We start from the raw sequence: 21,209 nt of genomic DNA, 5'->3' as shown, positions 1-21,209 counted from the left end.
GCGAACAGAAAAATAACCTTTTGGGTTAGATCCTTGAGGGAACAATCATCATTGTTCACAGATGAGGCATAATGTAAGACCTTGTCCAAAGACCATGAGATGGGCTTTGGCGGTGCTGCAGCCCTAAGCTTTGCACATGCCTTCGGAATTTTATTAAAGATTTCATTCGCCAGATCCACTTGACAGGCATATAGAAAAGGTCTAGTCAAGGCTGACTTGCATGTAGTTATCGTATTGGCTGCCAGACATTGATTATGAAGGCGGACAAAGAAGAACAAACAGAAGTTCATTGAAATTTCTTTCAGTCCTTTTGCTTTTACAAAAGCAACCCACTTTTTCCAAGATGACTCATATTGTCTTCTAGTTGACTTTGACTTGTATTCTTCAAAGAATTCTATATTGCCTTCTGAGATCCCAAATCTTTTCCTAACCGCTAGGGCAAGAAAATCATGAAATGAAGGGTTTGGGCTCTCTGTGATAAATCGAAGGCAATTAACTTCTGAACCTTCTGAGATAGTCGTGGGTTCAGAACTAGGGCCAGCCTCAGCTTCAGTTACTTCACTAAAGGGAACAGATTGCTCTTGGGCTACTTGGGAGCCAACAGAGCCACTCCTCCCTGGAAGGATCTCAGCATGTTGAGGACCTTCAGCAGGAGATTGGATGGAATGAACAGGAATTCCTGAGTCCACCCCTTCTATACCAGAGACATGATGTCTGTTATCTCCACTAGAGGATCCTTATATAGGGCTACATATTGAGGTAGTTTTTTGATGACGCTCGTGACGAAGAGGTCGATCTGCAGCTCGGGGACTTGTTCCCATCTGGGAAAGAATAGGTCTGCGTCTGTGGACTATTCTAACTTTATCGGCTTGAGCCCGAGTAGAGCATCCGCTGTCATATTGCGGATCGATTGTACATGAACTGCTGACAGGTGCCATCCCTTTAGGTAAGGGATAGTTAACGTCACCTAGACTGTATGAGACGTTCTCTAGCCTTGTTGATTCTGACGCCTCATTATCGCTTTGATGTCCCAGATCAGCCTGAGGAGGTTTGATCTGCGTGGAGAGTTTCTCCATCTATGGAATGACCAACATGGCCTTAGATAGAAATGACCGAATCCTTTGGACTTTCCTCTGATGGGAGTGAATACCCCAGACTTCCAACTAGCATCCATGCGGATGATCTTCAATAGTCGGGGTAGTTGTAAGGGCACAGTCTTCAATAGGTTTTTGGTCTTTGACCATTGTTAGGGAAGCGATTAAGGAAAGACCGATATCGGTCCTTTAAGATCTCTTCGAGAGTTTGATGCGTATCTTCTCCAGACTCTTAACGCATCTTTTAACTGTGCTCTTAGCACTAGGTCTGTCACTATTGCGAACTGGAGAGAGTTCAGAACTCCTCCCTGTTAGCGTCTTGGAATCCTGACTGAATACCATAGTCTCTTGACCGACCCTGTGATCTCCTTTTACATTCCCAAGGGAAAGGAGAGTTGGTGTGACCACAGGTTTCAATGGTTTTTTAACCATTGAAGCCTTTGAGGTGGAGAGAATCGAGACTTCTTGAAGCTTACCTTGCATCCCCGATGTTTCGGTAACCGGATCACTTCCTTGGATGCTCATAGACCAGCCAATTCAGGTGCTGCCCACCCCAGCCTTTCGTCCAGGTACATTGTTGCCTGAACCATTTCTAGGCATGGTTTTTGCGTGACTGTGTCCGCCAATCCCGTGAAGATACTTAGGAATGTGTTTAGTCCGACAAGTATCTTTCCTAGGACATACGTTATCCTTTGTAACTTGAATCCTAGATGGAGGAGAGGGGGTGACTGACTGGAAACTGCCAATAGACATCTTTCAGGTCTGACAAGACTGCGAACACCCCTTTTTGAAATAAGGTCCTTATGTTCAGATGGATTAACATTCTGAACTTGCCGTTTTATTTGAACTTGTTGAGTGGCGACAAGTCCAGAGTGACTCTGAGTTTTCTTGAGTCCTTCTCGTGAACACCAAACAGCCTTCCCTAGAATCCGATGGACTATACTTTCCTCACCACCTGTATGCTCTAGAGCTCTAAGGTATACTCTTCCAGGAGGGTTTTGGAGTATAGGAAAAGTTGAGGAAATGATGGTGGAGGCATGTCTACTTCCCATCCTAGTCCCATCTTGATTAGGCCTTGGACCCAAGGATCGAAGGTCCAGCGATCCTGAAGGAACCTCCCTCCTACCAGAAGCGTCTCTTTGCTTTGACTGATCAGAAGGTTTACATATTCGACCGCTTGCCTGTGGCACAGCGGTCAATGCAACTGAGGGATGTTGTTGAACAGCCCGAGAAATATTTCTAGACTTTTCCGTCTTCCTTTCAGGTTGAGGACCCACAACCGTAGAAGACTTTCTCTTTGAAAAGATGCCCCACTTTTGGAGAAGTCCTATGTTCTCCGTGGTGGCCTTCTTAATCACCTTTCTAACTACCTCGTTTGGAAAGAGGTCTCTACCCCAGATGTTGAAAGATATCAGCTTCCTGGTTTCGTGTTTCACTGTTGCGGCAGCAAACACAAACTCTCTACAGGCTCTCCTAGCCATCATAAAGGCATAAAGATCTTTAACTAAGGTGGCCATATGCATTTTGGCCAAGACCATGAGCATGTCTTGGGTACTTTGGTGGGTTGAACACAACTCTATGCAGTTATGTAGAAATAGGGAGGCTGCAAGTCTCTCCTTTGTCTCTTGTTCCTTATTCAAAAGAAACTTGGATAGTTTAACGAGATTCTCGCTAAACTGTCGTCTAGCGACATCCGCGTCTAGTCTTCCTACTGAAAAGGTTAAGTGGACTTCCTTCCAATCCTTCTCCTACCTGGGAAAGGCTTGTGACAAAGGTTTGCACTCCTCGAGTGCAGGACATGGTCTACCTGCCTCCACTGTCTTGGCAACAGATTTAAATGCCTTCCACGTAAAGGGGAATGATATTGAAGCAGGAGCAAGAAAGGAAGGGTGTCTGTTACCTAGTGTGAATACTTTCGACACCAAGTAACCCGCGTTTCTCAAGCTACTTGACAAGATAGCCTGTGCCTTATCATGGTCGAGAATCATGACCTCCTTCAGTTCCGTTTCTTTTCTTGATGTTGGTTCATATCTCAGTCGAATGAAGCTATTAGAGAAAGCTTCAAAGCTTGGCCAAAACTGGATTTTGTCCAAAGGAACAGCACCCATCTTCTCCGAGAAGTAGAGTTTGCTGTTTAAAATAGGCATAAGCTCCACAAACCTCCAGGGATTGGTTTTGGAGCATGTCGGACGGTCTTGGTCTCTGGGTCGTTTGTATGACCGTTGGGGAGCGATAAGTGGAGCTTCACAGAGCTTTATCTTGCATTACGCTTCCTCCTTTTCGCCTTGTTTGCGAAAGTTTTCTATTAGACCTTTCATATGGGCCCATAATTGGTCCATTTCATCTAATAGAGGGGTAGAGGGTGAAGATGTCGATGTTAATGGTTCTAGAGCCGGCACAGAAGGATGCAATTCCAACACGACATTATCCACCTCTTCCCGTGGGGGCTTCCTGCCCTCCGTCCCAAAGGCTATCTGGCTGCAGGGAGGTGTGAATCGTGCCTGGGGCACCACTATTTCTTTACTTGCTTTCGGGAATAGTAGGTTACGCATTCTATCATTAGGTAGGTATGGTCCAGGAGAGATTTTCTGGAAGCCTCTCACCCAGTTGTGTAGTTTGTTACGAGCTGCATCCCTAGACTTTATCGACTTGGGATTCTCGAAACCCTCGGACATTAAGGTCCGATATACATTGTAAACTTGAGGGTTCCAATAATGCAGGGATTCGGAAATAATATTGCAGGGGGCTGTGACGGGCCGAGAGAGGAGTTGTGAAATCAAAGGCAGATTGGAAACGACTGAGCTATATTATTATAGAACACTCTCCTTTATATACAAAACGGCAAGGCAACAGGACATGGCATGTTCGAGAGACAGACAAAGTTCAGAGGAAAACCGGAGACATGATCATTCAGGTTCTTTTTAGTGCGAGGGAAGAGCGCAGATACAAGCATAATATATACAATAGGAATTATGTACAATTGTGTGACACACGGTTGGTACATGGCTCCCCCCCTAAAAATGACGTACTGTACATGTTAAATAGGGCGCCCTGATCTAGAGAGGCGAACTGTAGGCGGGTCATCTGGCAGAAGATAAGCAGGTTTTAGACGATCAATGGAGACCCAGTCTTCTTTGCCCCGAATGTTTAGGAGGAATGCTTTCGGACTGCGTTGGATCACAAGGAAAGGTCCCGTGTAAGGGGGCGTTAACGGTGGCTTGTTGGTGTTGTTGCGCAGGAAGACGTGCGTTGCAGAGTGCAAGTCCGTTGGTATGTGATGCTTCGCTGGGGGCTTGTAAGTCTGGCGGCACGGAGTAAATTTTCCCACGACGTGACGTATGCGCTGGAGATCGTCGGAGGAGGTTGTAGAAGGAAAAAACTCGGCAGGGACGACCAACGGGTCGCCATACACCATTTCGGCTGCCGAGACGTCGAGGGCGTCTTTAGGAGTGGTCCTTAGTCCAAGGAGGACCCAGGGAAGCTGAGTAAACCAGTTGCAATCCTTGCAGCGGGACATCAAAGCTGCTTTGAGGGTGCGATGAAAACGTTCAACCATTCCATTGGCAGCGGGGTTGTAGGCCGTTGTCTGATGTAGGGTGATGCCCAGGAGATTCGCTAATGACGTCCATAATTGAGAGGTGAAAGTGGTTCCCCTGTCAGAAGTAATATGCTCAGGGATACCAAATCTTGAAATCCATCATGAGAGTAAGGCAGATGTACATGAGGCGGACGTTGCAGTTTCCATGGGAATGGCTTCAGGCCACCGAGTGGAGCGGTCGATGACGGTAAACAGGTAACGATGTCCTTGTGATGTGGGTAGGGGGCCTACAACGTCGACGTGAATGTGTGCGAAACGACGCTGAGGTTGAGGAAAGGTGCCCACTCCTGAATCCGTGTGTCGATGTACTTTGGAAGTTTGGCAAGAAGTACAGGCACGGACCCAATCCTTAGCATCCTTAGAAATGCCGTGCCAAATGAACTTTGCCTTCAGCAGCTGTGCAGTAGAACGGCACGAGGGATGTGAAAGGCCGTGGATGAAATCAAACACCTGTCGGCGCATGGGAGCAGGAATCCAAGGTCGCGGTCTACCAGTACTGACGTCACAGAGGAGGGTGGTGTTGGAGTTTTCGAGGGGAAAATCCTCCCAACGGAGGGACGTGCAGGATGTCCTACAAGCTTGATACTCTGGATCCTGTCGTTGGGCATCAGCCAGGGCGTTGTAATCCAATCCCAGTTGAACGGCAGCCAACGTGTTTCTTGACAGGGCATCGGCAACGGGATTCATTTTCCCAGGGACGTATTGGAGGGTGCAATTGTATTCAGCCACAGCGGAGAGATGTCGGCGTTGACGGGCGGACCAGGCGTCAGACTGTCGAGTGAAGGCGTGCACCAGAGGCATGTGGTCTGTGCGAATGACGAAGAGCGTACCTTCTAAGAAATGGCGAAAGTGACGGACAGCCAAGTGCACCGCCAGCAATTCTCGATCGAAGGTAGAATAACCCGATTCTGCTTTGGACAGTTTTCTGCTGAAGAAGGCCAATGGGCTCTTTGACCACCTGCTCGAGTACTGCACCAATAGCGACGTCGCTGGCATCAGTGGAGAGAAGGAGAGGGGCGTGTGGGATAGGAAAAGTGAGAGCCGCAGCAGTTGATAGGGCCTTCTTTGCATTGCAGAAGGCTGCTTCTTGAAGGGGACCCCACTTCAGGTCCTTTGGCTTGCCCTTGAGGGAGGCGTAGAGGGGAGCAAGAGTGGCGGCAATGGCTGGCAGAAAACGGTGATAATAGTTGATCATGCCCAAGAATTCCTGCAGAGCTTTGACGGTCGAGGGCGTTGGGAAATTCTGAACGGCTGCTACCTTCTCAGGGAGGGGATGGACTCCTTCAGGAGTGATACGGTGCCCTAAGAACGACACTTCGTTGGCGCCAAAGGTACACTTTTAGTACCGGACTACAAGGCCGTTTTGTTGCAGGCGGTCGAGCACGATGCGCAGGTGACGGAGGTGTTCCTCTTTCGAGGAGGAGAACACAAGTATGTCGTCCACATAACATACACAGAAAGGGAGGTCCCCTAAGATGCCATCCATGAGACGTTGAAACGTTGCCCCAGCATTACGAAGGCCAAAACAGGAGTAATTGAAGGTGTATATGCCAAACGGAATGGTGATGGCGGTCTTGGGGATGTCTTCTGGGTTCATAGGCACCTGATAATACCCCTTCAGGAGGTCGAGCGTAGAGAAAACCTTTGCTTTGTGCAGGTAGGAGGTTACATCGGCAATGTTTGGGAGGGGGTAGTGATCCGGTTCTGTTTTCATGTTCAGGCGCCTGTAATCCCCGCACGGACGGAGGGAGCCGTCTTTCTTCAGAACGATGTGTAAGGGTGACGACCATGGGCTGGAGGCCTTTTGGCAAAGGCCCATTTTCTCCATTTCGGCGAACGTCTGTTTGGCGGCTGCCAATCGTTCCGGTGCCAGACGTCTGAATTTTGCGAAGACTGGGGGTCCCGTCGTCTTAATATGGTGATAAATACCGTGCTTGGCAGGAACCGTGGGCGTTTGGCGAAGTTCTGGACGGAAAACTTCCGGGTACGACGTGAGGAGGTGGGCGTAGGCATCCGTGGGTGCGCTGATGTGGAGAGCGAGGTTAGAGGGGGCGGGTTGAAGAGGTGTCGACAAGTACGAGTCTGCGTTAACCAATCGTCGGTGGGCGACATCGACCAGAAGGTGGAAATGAGAGAGGAAATCCGCACCGAGGATTGGCATTGTGACGTCAGCAACGAGAAACTTCCAATTGAATTTACCGTTTCCGAACGATAATGTGAGGCTCTCGTAACCGTAGGTGGGTATCGCAGATCCGTTGGCAGCTACCAAGCGGACGTCGGCAGAAGTAGACAGACTACGTTGTGCCTTGAAGAGTTTCCTTGGCAAAAGAGAACGACAAGCACCCGTGTCTACCAAAAATCGCACGCCCGTTCCTGCATCCTGTAAAAAGAAAAGATTAGAAACATGGGAGGCCACCGCCACGAGCGATGGCCTACTTACACGTTTTTTGGCCACTGACAATCTTTGGCACATTTCTTCGCGGTTGCCCCGAATCTGAAGTGGTAGTAGCAAAACTGCGGCGGATGGGAGGTAGTAAGTGGCTGTAGAAGTCGTTCGTTGGGGCGCGAGCGATTGGTGGGTGGTGGGCGGCTTTGTCGCCGCTTCGGCACGTCACGGGGTAGGCGTGTATGTCCTACGGCATTCATGTCAGCTTCGGTTGACGTTGAATAGGCATCCTCGTCGTCAGGGGTGGAGGCGTTGATGGAGGTCTTGAAGTGGCTGTCCATAAGGGCGTCGGCTTTGGTCATCAAGTCCTTTATGGGTAAACTATCGACATCGGGTATGGCAGCGCGCACAGGTTCAGGTAAACGGCGTATCCAAAGGGCACGGAGTAGGTTCACCTCACGAGGAGAGCCGTCTGCGGCAGGTTGAAGGCGAGCGATACTGGTCATTTCCCTGAGGGCAAGCGAAGCCCTTTGGTCCCCCAACGGTTGTTGCGAGAGCTGAAAAAGCTTTGCTATACGGGCGGCTGGCGACGGCGAGTACTGCTGCAGAAGGTATGATTTGAGGTCGTCATACGCTATTGGGGTGTCTCCTTGTTCACAAAGCCAGTCGGATATTTCTGGGAAGGTGTCCTCGGGTATCGCCGCGAGAACATAATCCGCTTTGGTGGTTGAGCGAGTCACGCCCCTGATACGAAACTGGACTTCTGCGCGCTGAAACCAAGCAAACGCCTCTCCGCTGGCAAACGATGAAAGTTTGAATGGAGCGGCCGCAGCACCAACTGCCGTAGAGGCCGCCATAGTACCAACGATGAAGGGGCGAGGGGGTGGGGGTGGAAGGCGGTGGGAGCGAGTCGACTTCCGGGGTCACCAATGTGACGGGCCGAGAGAGGAGTTGTGAAATCAAAGGCAGATTGGAAACGACTGAGCTATATTATTATAGAACACTCTCCTTTATATACAAAACGGCAAGGCAACAGGACATGGCATGTTCGAGAGACAGACAAAGTTCAGAGGAAAACCGGAGACATGATCATTCAGGTTCTTTTTAGTGCGAGGGAAGAGCGCAGATACAAGCATAATATATACAATAGGAATTATGTACAATTGTGTGACATACGGTTGGTACAGGGCATGGAACCTGCATGTATTATGACCATAAAAACACTTACTCTAGATACTGCAGAAGACTACAACACATGTCATCTGGGGTTCCTCCTGTAAAGAAAGGAAAGCAGAATGAGTATACAATTGATTATCTTACTGATAAGCAATATGTAATTAGTCACCTTTTGATTAATATAGCTTAGGATAGTAAGCTCGAAAGGGATAGTGGGAGACACATACTTGTGTATCCCCTGCAAGCAAATGCTGTTACCTCCCCTCAGTATTATCTATGAGGAGATTCCTCTATCAAGGAACTCTAACGAAAGGGTTGTAACCTCTAGGGGTAGAGAAGTGTACAAGTCACTGCACCTTTTTATTCTTAACACTGTGGGGTAAGGATTACTGATTTCTAATCAGAGTATTGAAGGAATTCTATTCTTTCAATATAGGAATGGTCCCAGCAGAAGCTCGCACAAGGGTACCCAAAATATGTTAGAAACTAACTACTGTATAATCATACTATAGTTTTCTGTTTGTAGTATATACTATATTGCAAAATAATGACTACTCTATAATTATATATAATGTAGTTCAGCCTGTGTGCTGCCGTTGTGGCAAGCATCTGACATGACGCCAACTGGACTAGGAAATATAAAAGACATATATTTGTGTATCCTACCCAGCCCATTTGCAGTGACCTCCCTTACAATATTAAATCATAGAGTTTCCTGATCAGGGAAACTCAAGGATAAGGGTTCTAACCTTTTAGGGTTAGAAGTGTAATACCACCAGCCCTTTAAAATATTTAATATTATAGGGTAATATGAAAACTGATTTCTAATCAGAATATTGAAGAAATTCTATTCTTTCAATATAGGATTGGTCTCAGCAAACACCCAGGAGAGGATACCCAAGATATATTGGAAAATAACTACTAGTATAATATATACAATAGTTTTTCTATCTGCAGTATATCCTACACTGTACTGCAAATATACTGACTACCTGTATAAACATATACTGTAATTCAGCCGCCATCTGGCCGGCATAGCTAGTCCCTGCCGCAACAGCCAGCATGCTACCTAAAAGAGAGAGAGACAGCATGGAGTGAAGGTTGCCTTATTACTGTGTATGTATACACTAATTAAAGATGTAAAAGTCTAATTTACTGCCTCTCTCCAGAATGAAGGTTCAAATGGAAGGGGAGAATGTAACATTCAGGCTTCCATCCAGCCACAAGTGCCAACGCCGGCAAGGTCCAGTTGGCACGTAGCCGGTAGGCTAGCACCCGGCAGCACTGGTACAGTCGGCGTACTACCGGCTGAGTCAGCACCTATCTGTGCCGGTCTGGCCGACGGTACCCGGCAACAGAACTTGTGGCCAGCAGTCCAAGGGAGGACTGAAGAACCTTGGTGACAGAAGGGACTTCCCACCAACAGCCATCATGGCTGCCAGCAGCCGCCGGCAACTGTCATGGCTCTGCCAACAAATGACATGGCTACCAGCAGCTTGCATAGCCCCCAGCAGTCGTCATAGCCACCGACAGTTTGTATAACACATGGCCGCCGGCAGCCGGCAGTTGTCATGACTGCCAACAGCTGGCATAGCCGCAGGCAGCCGGACAACGTCTGCAGAGAAGGAGTCTGGCCGGCCCCCGCAATCCACCGGCAACAGTGAGGTTGCAGGACGACGGCTCAAAGAAAGACAATGGCTCGGCCATCACAAAAGAACAGAGGGGGAGGGAAAAGGTACCTGTATGAGGTGTGGAAGGAGCTGGCAAGGTTGCCAGTCCTACACACCCTTAAGAAACTGTTTCAGTATCGGCGCCATCCTAGGAGCCAGGAGAATTCTATTCTCCAACCTAGGGTCTGCCAATACAGTTAAGGGGACGGCAGCAGTGCCGCCTCCTCTAAATAAGGAAGAAACAGAGTTCCAGTGCCGGCGCCATCCTAGGCCTCAGAAGAATAACTACTCTTCAGCCTAGGGTCTACGAGCACAGGACTAGTCTACTAGACCACAGGGAGAAAGTGGCGGCATCATACAACCACTTCAGGTGCGGCCTAGGGAGGGCTAGCCTCCCATGTTGGCAGGGGAATGACTATTCACCCTGCTGGCCGACTGTCTGCACAAGACTAAATACTCTGAGGTTCTGACCGAATCCCAAAACCTGCCAACTGCGGTTAAGGGACGAGACAGAAAACCCTAGGCTAGTCATGCCTGAAAGAAAACTCAAGGCACGACCCACTAGGGTTGTAGCCTAAGGCTACACTCAGAGGGAAAGAGAGATTACCCTTAAATCTCTACTAGAGACGAGTATCGGCTATATAATAATTCTAGGAGATATCAATCTCTGATGAATTGATAAACCAATACACGAGGGTAACCGGGGAAATGTCGAAAGTATACTATATCGCCTAGCTTAGGTTAACTGGGCAAGAGGAGATCTCGGTTACCTAAATCACCGAAATTCTGACATATACGATCGACATAGAAAAAGGAAAATTATACATACTGTATAAATATCTTTAAAAGTATAAATTGCCTAAATGGCTTTCATAATTAAATCATTAATACTATTTTAACCGGGAATGTCATTCTACTAACTAAATAACATATGCCTAACGAACGACAGCACCCATGGCGCCTCTGGTAACAGACCTAGCTCCTAATCACAATAAATTACTCTAATTTCACTGTGACACAGGAGCTAAATTACACACATTGTAAAGAATCAATACTCAACTCTCCAGAGGCGAAAGAAGCTGGAGATTGCATAATAATCCTTGAAAATCGATCGAAAAGGTCAGATCAACAGGGAACACCACCGTTCGAAATCGCTACAGAATTAGGAATGTCCGCCATCTTGGATATGGCGCTGTTGTGATACTCAACAGTAGTATGGGAACTAGGGTAACCTTGATACGGCTACCCTTCTAATTCTGCCACTTTCCCCCTCGAAGCGTAAACGCTATTCAAGGTGCAGATTGCTATGTGGCGTGTGAAGAATACGTCCCTTGATATTATGCAATATATTTGCGCCAGGAGTTGGAATTCTGGAGACCTAAAGGTAAATTCTCTGGAATATCACTGTAGTCAAATATCCTTTAGGAAGCTACCATTAGGAACCTTCCATCAGGACGACATGGCTTAAGCCCAAAAACATATATATATATATATATATATATATATATATATATATATATATATATATATATATATATATATATATATGTATATATGTTTATATAATGTGTGTATATATATATATATATATATATACATACATATATATATATATATATATATATATATATATATATATATATATATATATATATACATATATATATATATATATATATATATATATATATATATATATATATATATATATATATATATATATATATATATATATATATATATATATATATATACATACTGTACTATATATAAAGTCCACACACACATTTATATAGGCACATTTATTGTACATATACGTAATATATACATACAGGGTATATGTATAGTAAATGTACCTACACATAATTTTTCTTGCCATACATAGTCTCCTTCTTGAAGGGTGTTATACCAGATGAGTTAGACCTTCTAGTATCTCCCAGTTAGACCTTAAGAGTAAGATTATTGTCCCAACTTCCGTTTCTTTGACCCTAGTAAATGCTAATATCAATTTACAGGTGGATGGGCATATAGGACATAGTCTGGGATTTTGCACAGTCCCAGAAATCCAGTCTAAATACTGAACTATTCAATTGTTTCATCTTTGAAAATTGACAATATAAGTTGCAAACCCTCTACTGTACTTACATACCTTAAAAATAGTTCGCAGAATTCTATCTACTGCACATCTCTATAAAGTAGAGTAAAACCTTTAATTTACATCATTTATATGTAATGTTGAGAAACTTTCATTTTCCTACTTTAATAGAGTTAAGAATCTTCTATATAAACACATTAAGATAAATCTTTCACCTCTGTTCCTTAAATTAGTAAGGGGAAATGCATCTTAAAATCATTCATGACTCACCAATAGTATCTGGTTTAGTAGCTTGAATGTGTAAATAGCCAGTTTCACGAGCAAGCATGGAATATGTCTTTCCTATCGGATACAGCTTCTGTTGATCTTTTTCTGCAATAATAATTCCAGCTGGTAGGACGGAGCCCAACATCGTCTTGAGCATTACTCCAGGAGTGTTCACAGTGGCCATATTAAGGTGGACACCCAAAATACTGAGAAGAAAAGTGGAGGAACAATGTTACCAGATACACAAAGAAGATATTGGCCCAAATTAATTCGCGCAAGATACCTTATGCGAATGTAAATCCAGGCCATTATAAATCTAACATCTGAAAAATTAGTATATAATTTTTCCTTTCACTTACTAATGCTAATACAACGTAGTGTTTATACCACTAATTAATCAAAACAATTTTTCTTTCATTTTATTTTATTTTTTATTGATAATAAGTAAAAAGCAATGATTAATATGTTGAAATGTACTAATAAACTATTACTATTCACTTTAATGACAAATCCTTTCACCTCGCTCACAGTCCTGCTTTTGTAAAACGTCTGAAAATAACATATTTTTTTAGTTGCATTTCTCATGAGTTGCTATTAACCATTTGGTGTGGACAGCTTTCTTTTAAAACAAACAGAAACTTAATTTTGTTGCCAAATACAGTTGGTGAAGCGGTTCTACTTCTCAAAAACACAAGAAAAGATGTGCAAGGTAAAAAAAATTAGTAAAAAATATTCACACCCTCGATTGTTGTATTAGGATAATTGATTAGGCACCAGTTACTAGTATTAAACGTCTCTGAGGTAAAGTGTCAATTAAACCCAGTTACTGTAACAATGAACATGTCAGTTTGTATTACGAAACAGACCATTAATTATGGGAAAATTACATGGTTGAAATGAAAATTATGCAAATTTACAACCACGCGAACATAAAATTTTCGACGTTTGCGAGAACTTTCATGCCAGAGAATATAAATGATACTACAGTATGTAACGAACCATTGTCTCTCCTACTTGATTTGTAGAGGTAATGTTTAATTAATCATTGCAAAAATAGATCAGATGGTATCATGACAGATTTTTCAAGTTGGGATATGGTCTAAGTTAGGTTAGTTAAGGTCATTTTTGAGCTATTTGCCTTCTCTCAAATAATGCCTTTCACAAAACTTTGATTTCTTGCAATGATTCCTCTTTCACTCCCACTCATGTCTGAACGGTTTACCATGCAAAATATGTCTATTTTCATCTCTTATGGTTCTTACTTTTAGTTTACAAACCATAAACAAATTCAGTGACTTACTTATCAGGATACATTGTGGCCATAAAATTAGAAATGAGGGCACCCCAGTCGCCACCCTGAAGGTAGAACTTATCGTAACCCAATCTTTTCATGAGTTTCAGGAAGATCTGTGATGTTTCCAAAAGTCCAAGACCTGAAATGAATTTTAATTATTAACCTTTTTGATGTTATGTAACCACTAAGCCACCTTGCTCGGTCAATAAACTAACTTTGTGTCAACATTGACCTTACCAGTTCTAACGATTTGCTCTAAAGTCAGTGGTGAAAATTGGATAATGGTAATGTAAAAGAAAATAATCTAGAGAGCTGAGTATTTTAAGATATGATCTAGATGAAGTTTCAACTGTGGGTATATTATGTGGGCAAAAACTAGAACAATTTTGAAAAATAATCTTTGCATACTTCACTGAATTCTATGGAATAGTAACTACAAGTGGTAAATACATAAAAGGAGTGTGAGAATACTAAATGAAGAAAATGCTGAAAACATTAAATCTTTGACTGAATCAACCTTTCATGAAATGCTCACAATGAACCAGGAGTGCAATCAAAGGTTCTTATTACTAATTACAGAGTAGTTCAAAATGACCACTAGAATCTCAAGGGGCTGGTCAAAAGGATCCAGTTATAAATCAAAAGAGAGCATAAAATTATTCAAGAAGTTAACCATATCATAAGACAAAGACATAACAATTCAGTTGGAACTAGAGATAAAAGAAGTTACTGAAAACCATTTAGTAGGGCCTACCCCTTACAATGAGCTAGACATTGGTGAATTTAAGAGCATATCAATCAAACCTGGCTTTGCAGAACTCTGTGAAAATCCATAGCCAGGAATGGACGGGCAGATAACCTCAAAGATGACATTGCTGCCTTCCTGGGGAGTTGTCAACAATGGTAGAATGCCATAAAACTCGACAAAGGAACCCGGCCAGCCATGAGTCAGCAGCAAAGGAACCACTTTCAAACCTTTCTTATCGGTTTCTTTGGGATTTGCCCGAAGGAAGTGGATGTCTAGACCCTCTATCCGTGTCCTGTGAAAGAAGTTGTGATTATTAAGATTATCATTATTGTTATATTTATGACTGATATAACTGTTGTCATTATTTTCAAATCTTAATCAAGGATGACATACTTGAAATGTGGATATTTGTTCAGTCTCTTCTCTCGCTCGGCCCAATTGTACTTGACCTTCCAGTAAGTGACTATTTCATCAAGGGTGTCTTGACTCATACCGTAGGTGAAATCAGCACCAGTGAGGGGGGGCGTTAGCCTTAAAGGAAGTCCAAGTCGGGTTTGCAAGTCCTCCACATCCTGTTTGATCAATTATTCTTCAAAAAAGGACTCTAAAGATTCAATACACATTTACAATGCATCCACACAGGCGATGGTTCAGCAGGAGCAGACTGAAGCTTAAATCAGAAATACATTGATTCCATCGAGACTATTCCTGTCAGCATTCTCAGTTCTTGGTGTGAACGATTTCATTGAAGCCACTGTACTGTATTTAAGATTCAAGATTCAGCCTGATCCTCTCAGATAGCAACTTCTGTGGATGTAGCAGTAGCTATGATGTTCTTCAAGGCTAAGCTCTAATCTTTTTCCTTACCCTTCTTTTAATGGTTATAAGCCAGTTGTGGACATTGTTATCCCCACACTGGCCTCTACATTAGAAGGAATATGAAGGACTTCTTTTACTTTAACGTCAATAAGGCATGCATGTACAAGTTCGGAAAAAACACTGTAATGAGCTAGCAACCATTTCAAACTGCCACTAGGATAAAAGGTATAGGGGCAATCAACCTTGTCTCAAAATACTTACATTATAAATATCCTTAAATAATGAGGGACAGCTGCATGTCACAAGAGAAATCCAGGTACAGGCTTACAAGAGCATAGAGTGTGGTTCAGATAACGGGTAAAAAAAAAAAAAAAAAAAAGCTTCTAAAGAATAAAATGCTGTTCTACATGAGGGCCAATTGTAAAGGTAGGATACTGAGCAAATACATATTATAATTTAAGATAGAAGGGGAGAGATGCTATAGAACGTGAATGCAGTCCTGGGTCGATGGATAAGAAGATGGAAGACTTAAAAGGATTAGAAAGGATTAATAGAAGGCTAAAAATTCGTGTGACATGACTTTTAAAGATGTAAGGAAGTCGATTATGAGGTTGAAGAAAGAAAAGACACTAGTGATGGGGGTTATAAGTGAAATGCTGTAGCAAGGGGTGTTTTCAAGTGACTGACCAGTGTTTGTAAGGTATTTCTGGATAAGGGAAGGTTTTAAAGGAATTGGCAAGAGAAACAACTGTTCTATTGCAAGAAATATAGGTAATAAAATCACTGTAAGGATCATAGGAGCATGGTGTTAAGTAATATACCAGGATAAGTGCTTGGTAGCATTTCAATTCCGGAAGAAAGACAGGAAACGGAAAGACGGATTGGGTAAGACCAGTGCAATTCTAGAAAAGGGGGATAGGTGGATCAAGGGTGTGTTATGCAAGTTAGGCGAGATGTTTAAAAGTACTATAATGGGAAAAGGCTGAATATAGCAGAAGATAGAATTAATGGAGAAACAATTTGGATGGTGTTACACTGTAGGTAGAAGATTGACTGTTTTAGTGTGAAAGTATATCTGAAACAATGGAGTGTTATGTTTCCATGTCTGTTCAATACCATTAAGGAAGGAGTGCTGTGACAGGCCTGAAGAAGGACAGTGTGTGTACTTGCTCAGTTGTGAAATAAGACGTTTATGTGAATGAATCATGGAGTGGTATATGTTTTCAAATTAAACTATGCTGATTGGGGAAAGTAAAGACAGTGAGTTTGCATATGTTTGCAAGGGAAAGTCGAGAGTAAGTGTGGGCAGAAGTAGGGTTATGAATAAAAAGAAACCAGGAATATTTAAGAAAAGGTGTTACTCAAGGGAAACAAAATATGTCACATGATATATGCAGAAGATAAGGAAGAGACCTGAATATGAATGAAAGCCAAAGTGGGCATGTACAGCACTGAGCCAACTTTCCCTTAAGGAAATGAAGTACTGTATGAATGTTGAATGTGAATTTAAGAGTAAAGGTTGAAACTGTTAAGATGAAATATCTACATAGGAGATAAGAGACAGGCAATAAAAAGGTTAATATGTATTAAGGAATGGACCAAAGGGTTTTCTGGTGGTTCAGTCATGTAGAAAGAATATGCGATAATGGATTTGTGTAAGAGTATAATTCAGGAGTGTTAGATTGATTGATTGATAGATTTAAAGCTTTCTGGCATCCTTCAGGAGTGCCAGAGTGTACAGGTATCTAAAAGGGTAAAATAGTCGAATTGGAAGATGTACCAGACATTGAGGACCTTGATATCTATGAAACGCAAGGATGGAATAGTGTGTGGAGCGGTACCTCGAATTACTGCAATCCTCAGATAAATACCGAAATCCCCTACAATATCACTGGAAATCCTTAGGAATCGATAATGTGTTTTTATCAAAATACGTTATTTTTATGTTTTTAGCATTAATATTTTTTAATTATTTGCAGGTAGAACCTTGGTTAGGGGTTGGCTTGTAACCTGGGAAGGGGGTCCAAGGGCTTGCCCCCAGCTAGGGGTTGTGACCTGGGAAGGGGGTCCAAGGGCTTGCCCCCAGCTAGGGGTTGTGACCTGGGAAGGGGGTCCAAGGGCTTGCCCCCAGATAGGGGTTGTGACCTGGGAAGGGGGTCCGGGGGCTTGCCCTTGGCTAGGTGTTGTGACCTGGGAGCTACTAGGTTAGGTTAGGTGGGTTTGTTAGGTTCTGTACCCTTTAATACATGTGTAAAGGATATATAGAAAAATTGTTTAAAATACACATTTTATTTAATTAATTTACTAGAAAATAATGTAAAATAATAAAAACACAAATTTATCGATTTCTGAGTTTGCAGTGATATTGTAGGGGATTTCGGTAATTTTCAAGGGGATTCCAGTAATTACCTGGGAATTCCAGTAATTCGAGGTTCCCTGCGTAGAGAGGGATTCGTCACATACTGGTGAAGTGTCTCTGCAGGTGTGTGAAGTGACTAATGTTGGGGAAGTTTAAATACTACTGAGGGTCATACAATTCAGCAGGTAAAGACTACCTTTGCAGTGCCCAATGTGTTATTTTTTTCTTCCGGGGCCACCAATTTTTAAAGGAAATGGTTCGATGTTGAGGGAATTTATTTATATGATACCTTTGAAATAATGTATTGCTTTTATTTCAGTGTTAATAAAATACAACAAAAACTACAAAAATACTTCTAAAACTAAAACCTGCCCGTTGAGGGAATTTATTTATATGATACCTATGAAATAATGTATTGCTTTTATTTCAGTGTTAATAAAATACAACAAAAACTACAAAAATACTTCTGAAACTAAAACCTGCCCACTAAAAAAAAGTTAATCTTGGTGTTTTTTCCCTACGTAAACTTACCTTCTTAGGTATTGCTATCTTGAAAGGCCTGACTGAGGTGTCTTCAGGCTGAGGTTCCCACGGTCCCCACCAAGGGTCTGGGTCTAATGTTGGAAGTGTTGGTGTCACCAACAACTTCTCTGCCACCTTATAGGACACCCCCGCCACAAAGGCACTCATGAGCAAGAGCTTAACGACTCCCATCTGCAAAATTAAGAGGTTGTAATAAACCTAGACCTAAATGTCACTGTGACCAGGATGTAATACAAATACAATGGCTAACCAATGAAAAAAAAATCTGTTTAAATAAAAAGGTATGGTTAATTTATAACGGTATATTTAGTTTCACAGTCATATTAACCCCATCCTCTTGTAAATGAAGTAGACCACATGCTCAAAAGAACTCTTTGTCAATACAACGGCGTTAGCACAATGAACTCTTACTTTGCCCTTCCCTCAGTATATTTGGGTTGGGAGAACAGAGTTCAAATTTTATTGACCATATCAAGATTTCCATGTGAATATTTATCAAAATATGCAGTGGAATCCATAAGTTGAACAGTTTTATGGTGTTGGGTGTTGTATTAATAAAAAATATATACAATTGTCAAATACTGTAAAATAAGGATGGTCAGATATTGGCATATTTTCAACTGGCAGCCTATACAAAAGTTCTGGCTATAGAAATAAAATAAAATAAGCAGTCCATTTAATCCCCTGCTGACCTGCCAATTAGGCGAAAAAAAAAAAAAAAAAAAAAAAAAAAAAAAAAAAAAAAAAAAAAAAAAAAAACCAGGTCGTTCAGCTCATAATAATGTCAACCATTTCAGTTGTCTGGGGGAGTAATAAGAGAAAGGACAGGGCCATTTATTATTTGATCTGTCTGTTTCATAATTATTTCATTTGCTAAACTTATTTACACCACCAACTGTATTTACTGGGTATCTTTCCTTTTAGAGTGGATCAAGAGGAGTTTTCTATTCTTAGTATAACTAGTTTTGTTGTAGGTAACACCAGAGTATGTTACTGAAAATGAATTGTTGTTGGAAGAAAAATATGTTCACTTGTACCACCTGTAGATCCAGAGGAGGAAAAGAATAAATAATAATATAATGCGTAAGTCCCAAATAGAACAATGTAAATTATAGCTTAAGAATACAAAATCTTTAGACCTCTATATTCTTCGCATTCATAGTACTTTAGTATTAATTAAAAATTATCTGAAGGTCTTACGCTTGCAAAGACTTTTAACTTAGAATAGTATCATCGTTATCAAGTATAGCGATTTGATAAGGGTCTCTAGGTAAAGACAGGACATATCAACAAAACTGAACGGTAGCTTAGTTAACGGGAAGGGGGGGGGGTGCAAATGAGGTAAGCAACAATCTTGAGGAACAATACTACTCCAAGATATTACAAGATGCTGTTTTCACAGTTTTACAATCATTAGTACAAATGAGATTCCAGTATCATCACTTTGTTGTTGTTATAGCCATAATATCGAGGTACTATAGTAAAATGCATTAGAGAATAGCCATGGAAGGGAATCTTTGTAAAATAATGAGACAAATTTAAGACGTTTTAGAAAGTTTGAAAAGACAGCATTGTAATGAGTACTAGGCATTGGTTTGCAAGAACACAATTCGAACTGAAACTTTTAGTTGGGCCACACACGTCAACTATGTAGAACAAGCATTGGGGACTGATATAAGTGAAGTTGGGAGTCGAATGGCATTATCTATCTGAGAGAGTAAGAGAGGATTGGTTGGAGGTCATAAAAGAATCTGGCAGGGGACTTGGGCGTTATGTCTACTCTTCTTTATGCCATATATCCCTACATTAAGGGGTTGGTTGCCTGATTACGCTTTCTCCAATGCCTTCCATCAGAGGCACCCTCTTCCACCAAACCTCTTCTCTCCATATCATCTGTCACCTTATCTCTTTTTTCTACATCCTTATTGAATTTGTCAGGTAATAGGTTGATCAGTGCAACGGCCGTTGAGATAATACTGCTAGAAGGTCATTGGGTCCTTAGACTGGCCAACCAGTGCTATAACGGATCCCTCTCTGAATAGTCTGGCCTACTCTTTTATATATTCTCTTCTGTCCTCATACACCTGACAATGCCGAGATTACCAAACAATTCTTCTTCACTCAAGGTGATAACTATTGCACTGTAATTGTTCAGCGGCTATATTTCTCTTGGTAAGGGTAGAAGAGACTCTTTAGCTATGGTAAGCAGCTCTTCTAGAAGATGGACACTCCAACATCAACACATTTGTTCTTGGACAGTGCCATAGCCTCGCCTCTCACAGTCTTCCACTGTCTTGGGGTAGTCTTAAGGGTACACTTGGACACACTATTCTATCTTATTTTACCCTTTTTTTAAGTTTTTATCGTTTATATATAGAAGATTTATTTCAATGTTGTTACTGTTCTTAAAATATTTTATTTCAATTGTTCGCTACTTCTCGTGTAGTTTATTACCTATCCTCACTGCGGTATTTTTCAATGTTGGGACCCTTGGGTTTACAGCATCCTGCTTTTCCAACTAGGGTTGTAGCTTAGCTTGTAATAATAATAATAATAATAATAATAATAATAATAATAATAATGATAACAGATTCCCCAAGCCCCCTAATTTCCTCCCCACAATCCACCCTCAACACATGATCATGCCATCTCAGTCGTAACAATCTTTAAACACCTCTGTGATCTTTACTAAGCCTGCCATTCTTTTATATTTCATCGTTTCTAATCTTTCAAGCAGTGATACTTCCAAAATCCACCTCAGCATTCTCATCTTTGTTATCTCAAACTTTGCTTCCTCTTTTCGTCTTAAGAGGCCACGTTTCCAATCTATACATCGACACCGGGCTTGAAAGCCTTATATGGTTGTGGTGGCCTAGAGGTAGCGTCCTTACCTGGCGATTGCCAGACTGGGGTTCAAGTCCCGCTCAGAGTCGTTAGTTCCATTGGTCACTGCATCCTTACCATCCTTGTGAGCTAAGAATGGGGGATTTGGGGGAGCCTATAGGTCTATCTGCTGAGTCATCACCAACCAGTGCCTGGCCCTCCTGGGTCCTAGCTTGGGTGGAAAGGGGCTTGGGCGCTGATCATATTGTAATATGGTCAGTCTCTAGGGCATTGTCCTGCTTAATTGGGCAATGTCACTGTTCCTTACCTCTGCCAT

General features: G+C 42.3%; 1 protein-coding gene across 2 annotated transcripts in view; it reads right to left on the bottom strand.

Annotated features, from left to right (window-relative positions):
• The window catches only part of LOC137623243 (juvenile hormone epoxide hydrolase 1-like), a 90,500-nt gene that overhangs the window by 53,896 nt on the left and 15,395 nt on the right, over window positions 1-21,209 (bottom strand). For both annotated transcript variants that reach the window (XM_068353986.1, XM_068353985.1), the window contains exons 2-6: window positions 18,038-18,220; window positions 14,722-14,900; window positions 14,385-14,620; window positions 13,587-13,719; window positions 12,290-12,492 (exon numbers count right to left, since the gene is read on the bottom strand). In XM_068353986.1, the coding sequence (XP_068210087.1) occupies window positions 12,290-12,492; window positions 13,587-13,719; window positions 14,385-14,620; window positions 14,722-14,900; window positions 18,038-18,220 (934 nt within the window). The remainder of the gene's footprint in view (window positions 1-12,289; window positions 12,493-13,586; window positions 13,720-14,384; window positions 14,621-14,721; window positions 14,901-18,037; window positions 18,221-21,209) is intronic.

Source organism: Palaemon carinicauda, chromosome 30 (genome assembly GCF_036898095.1).
Source record: "Palaemon carinicauda isolate YSFRI2023 chromosome 30, ASM3689809v2, whole genome shotgun sequence".
In the NCBI taxonomy this organism is placed as follows: Eukaryota; Metazoa; Arthropoda; class Malacostraca; order Decapoda; family Palaemonidae; genus Palaemon; species Palaemon carinicauda.
This window is presented reverse-complemented; position numbering and strand designations above follow the sequence as displayed.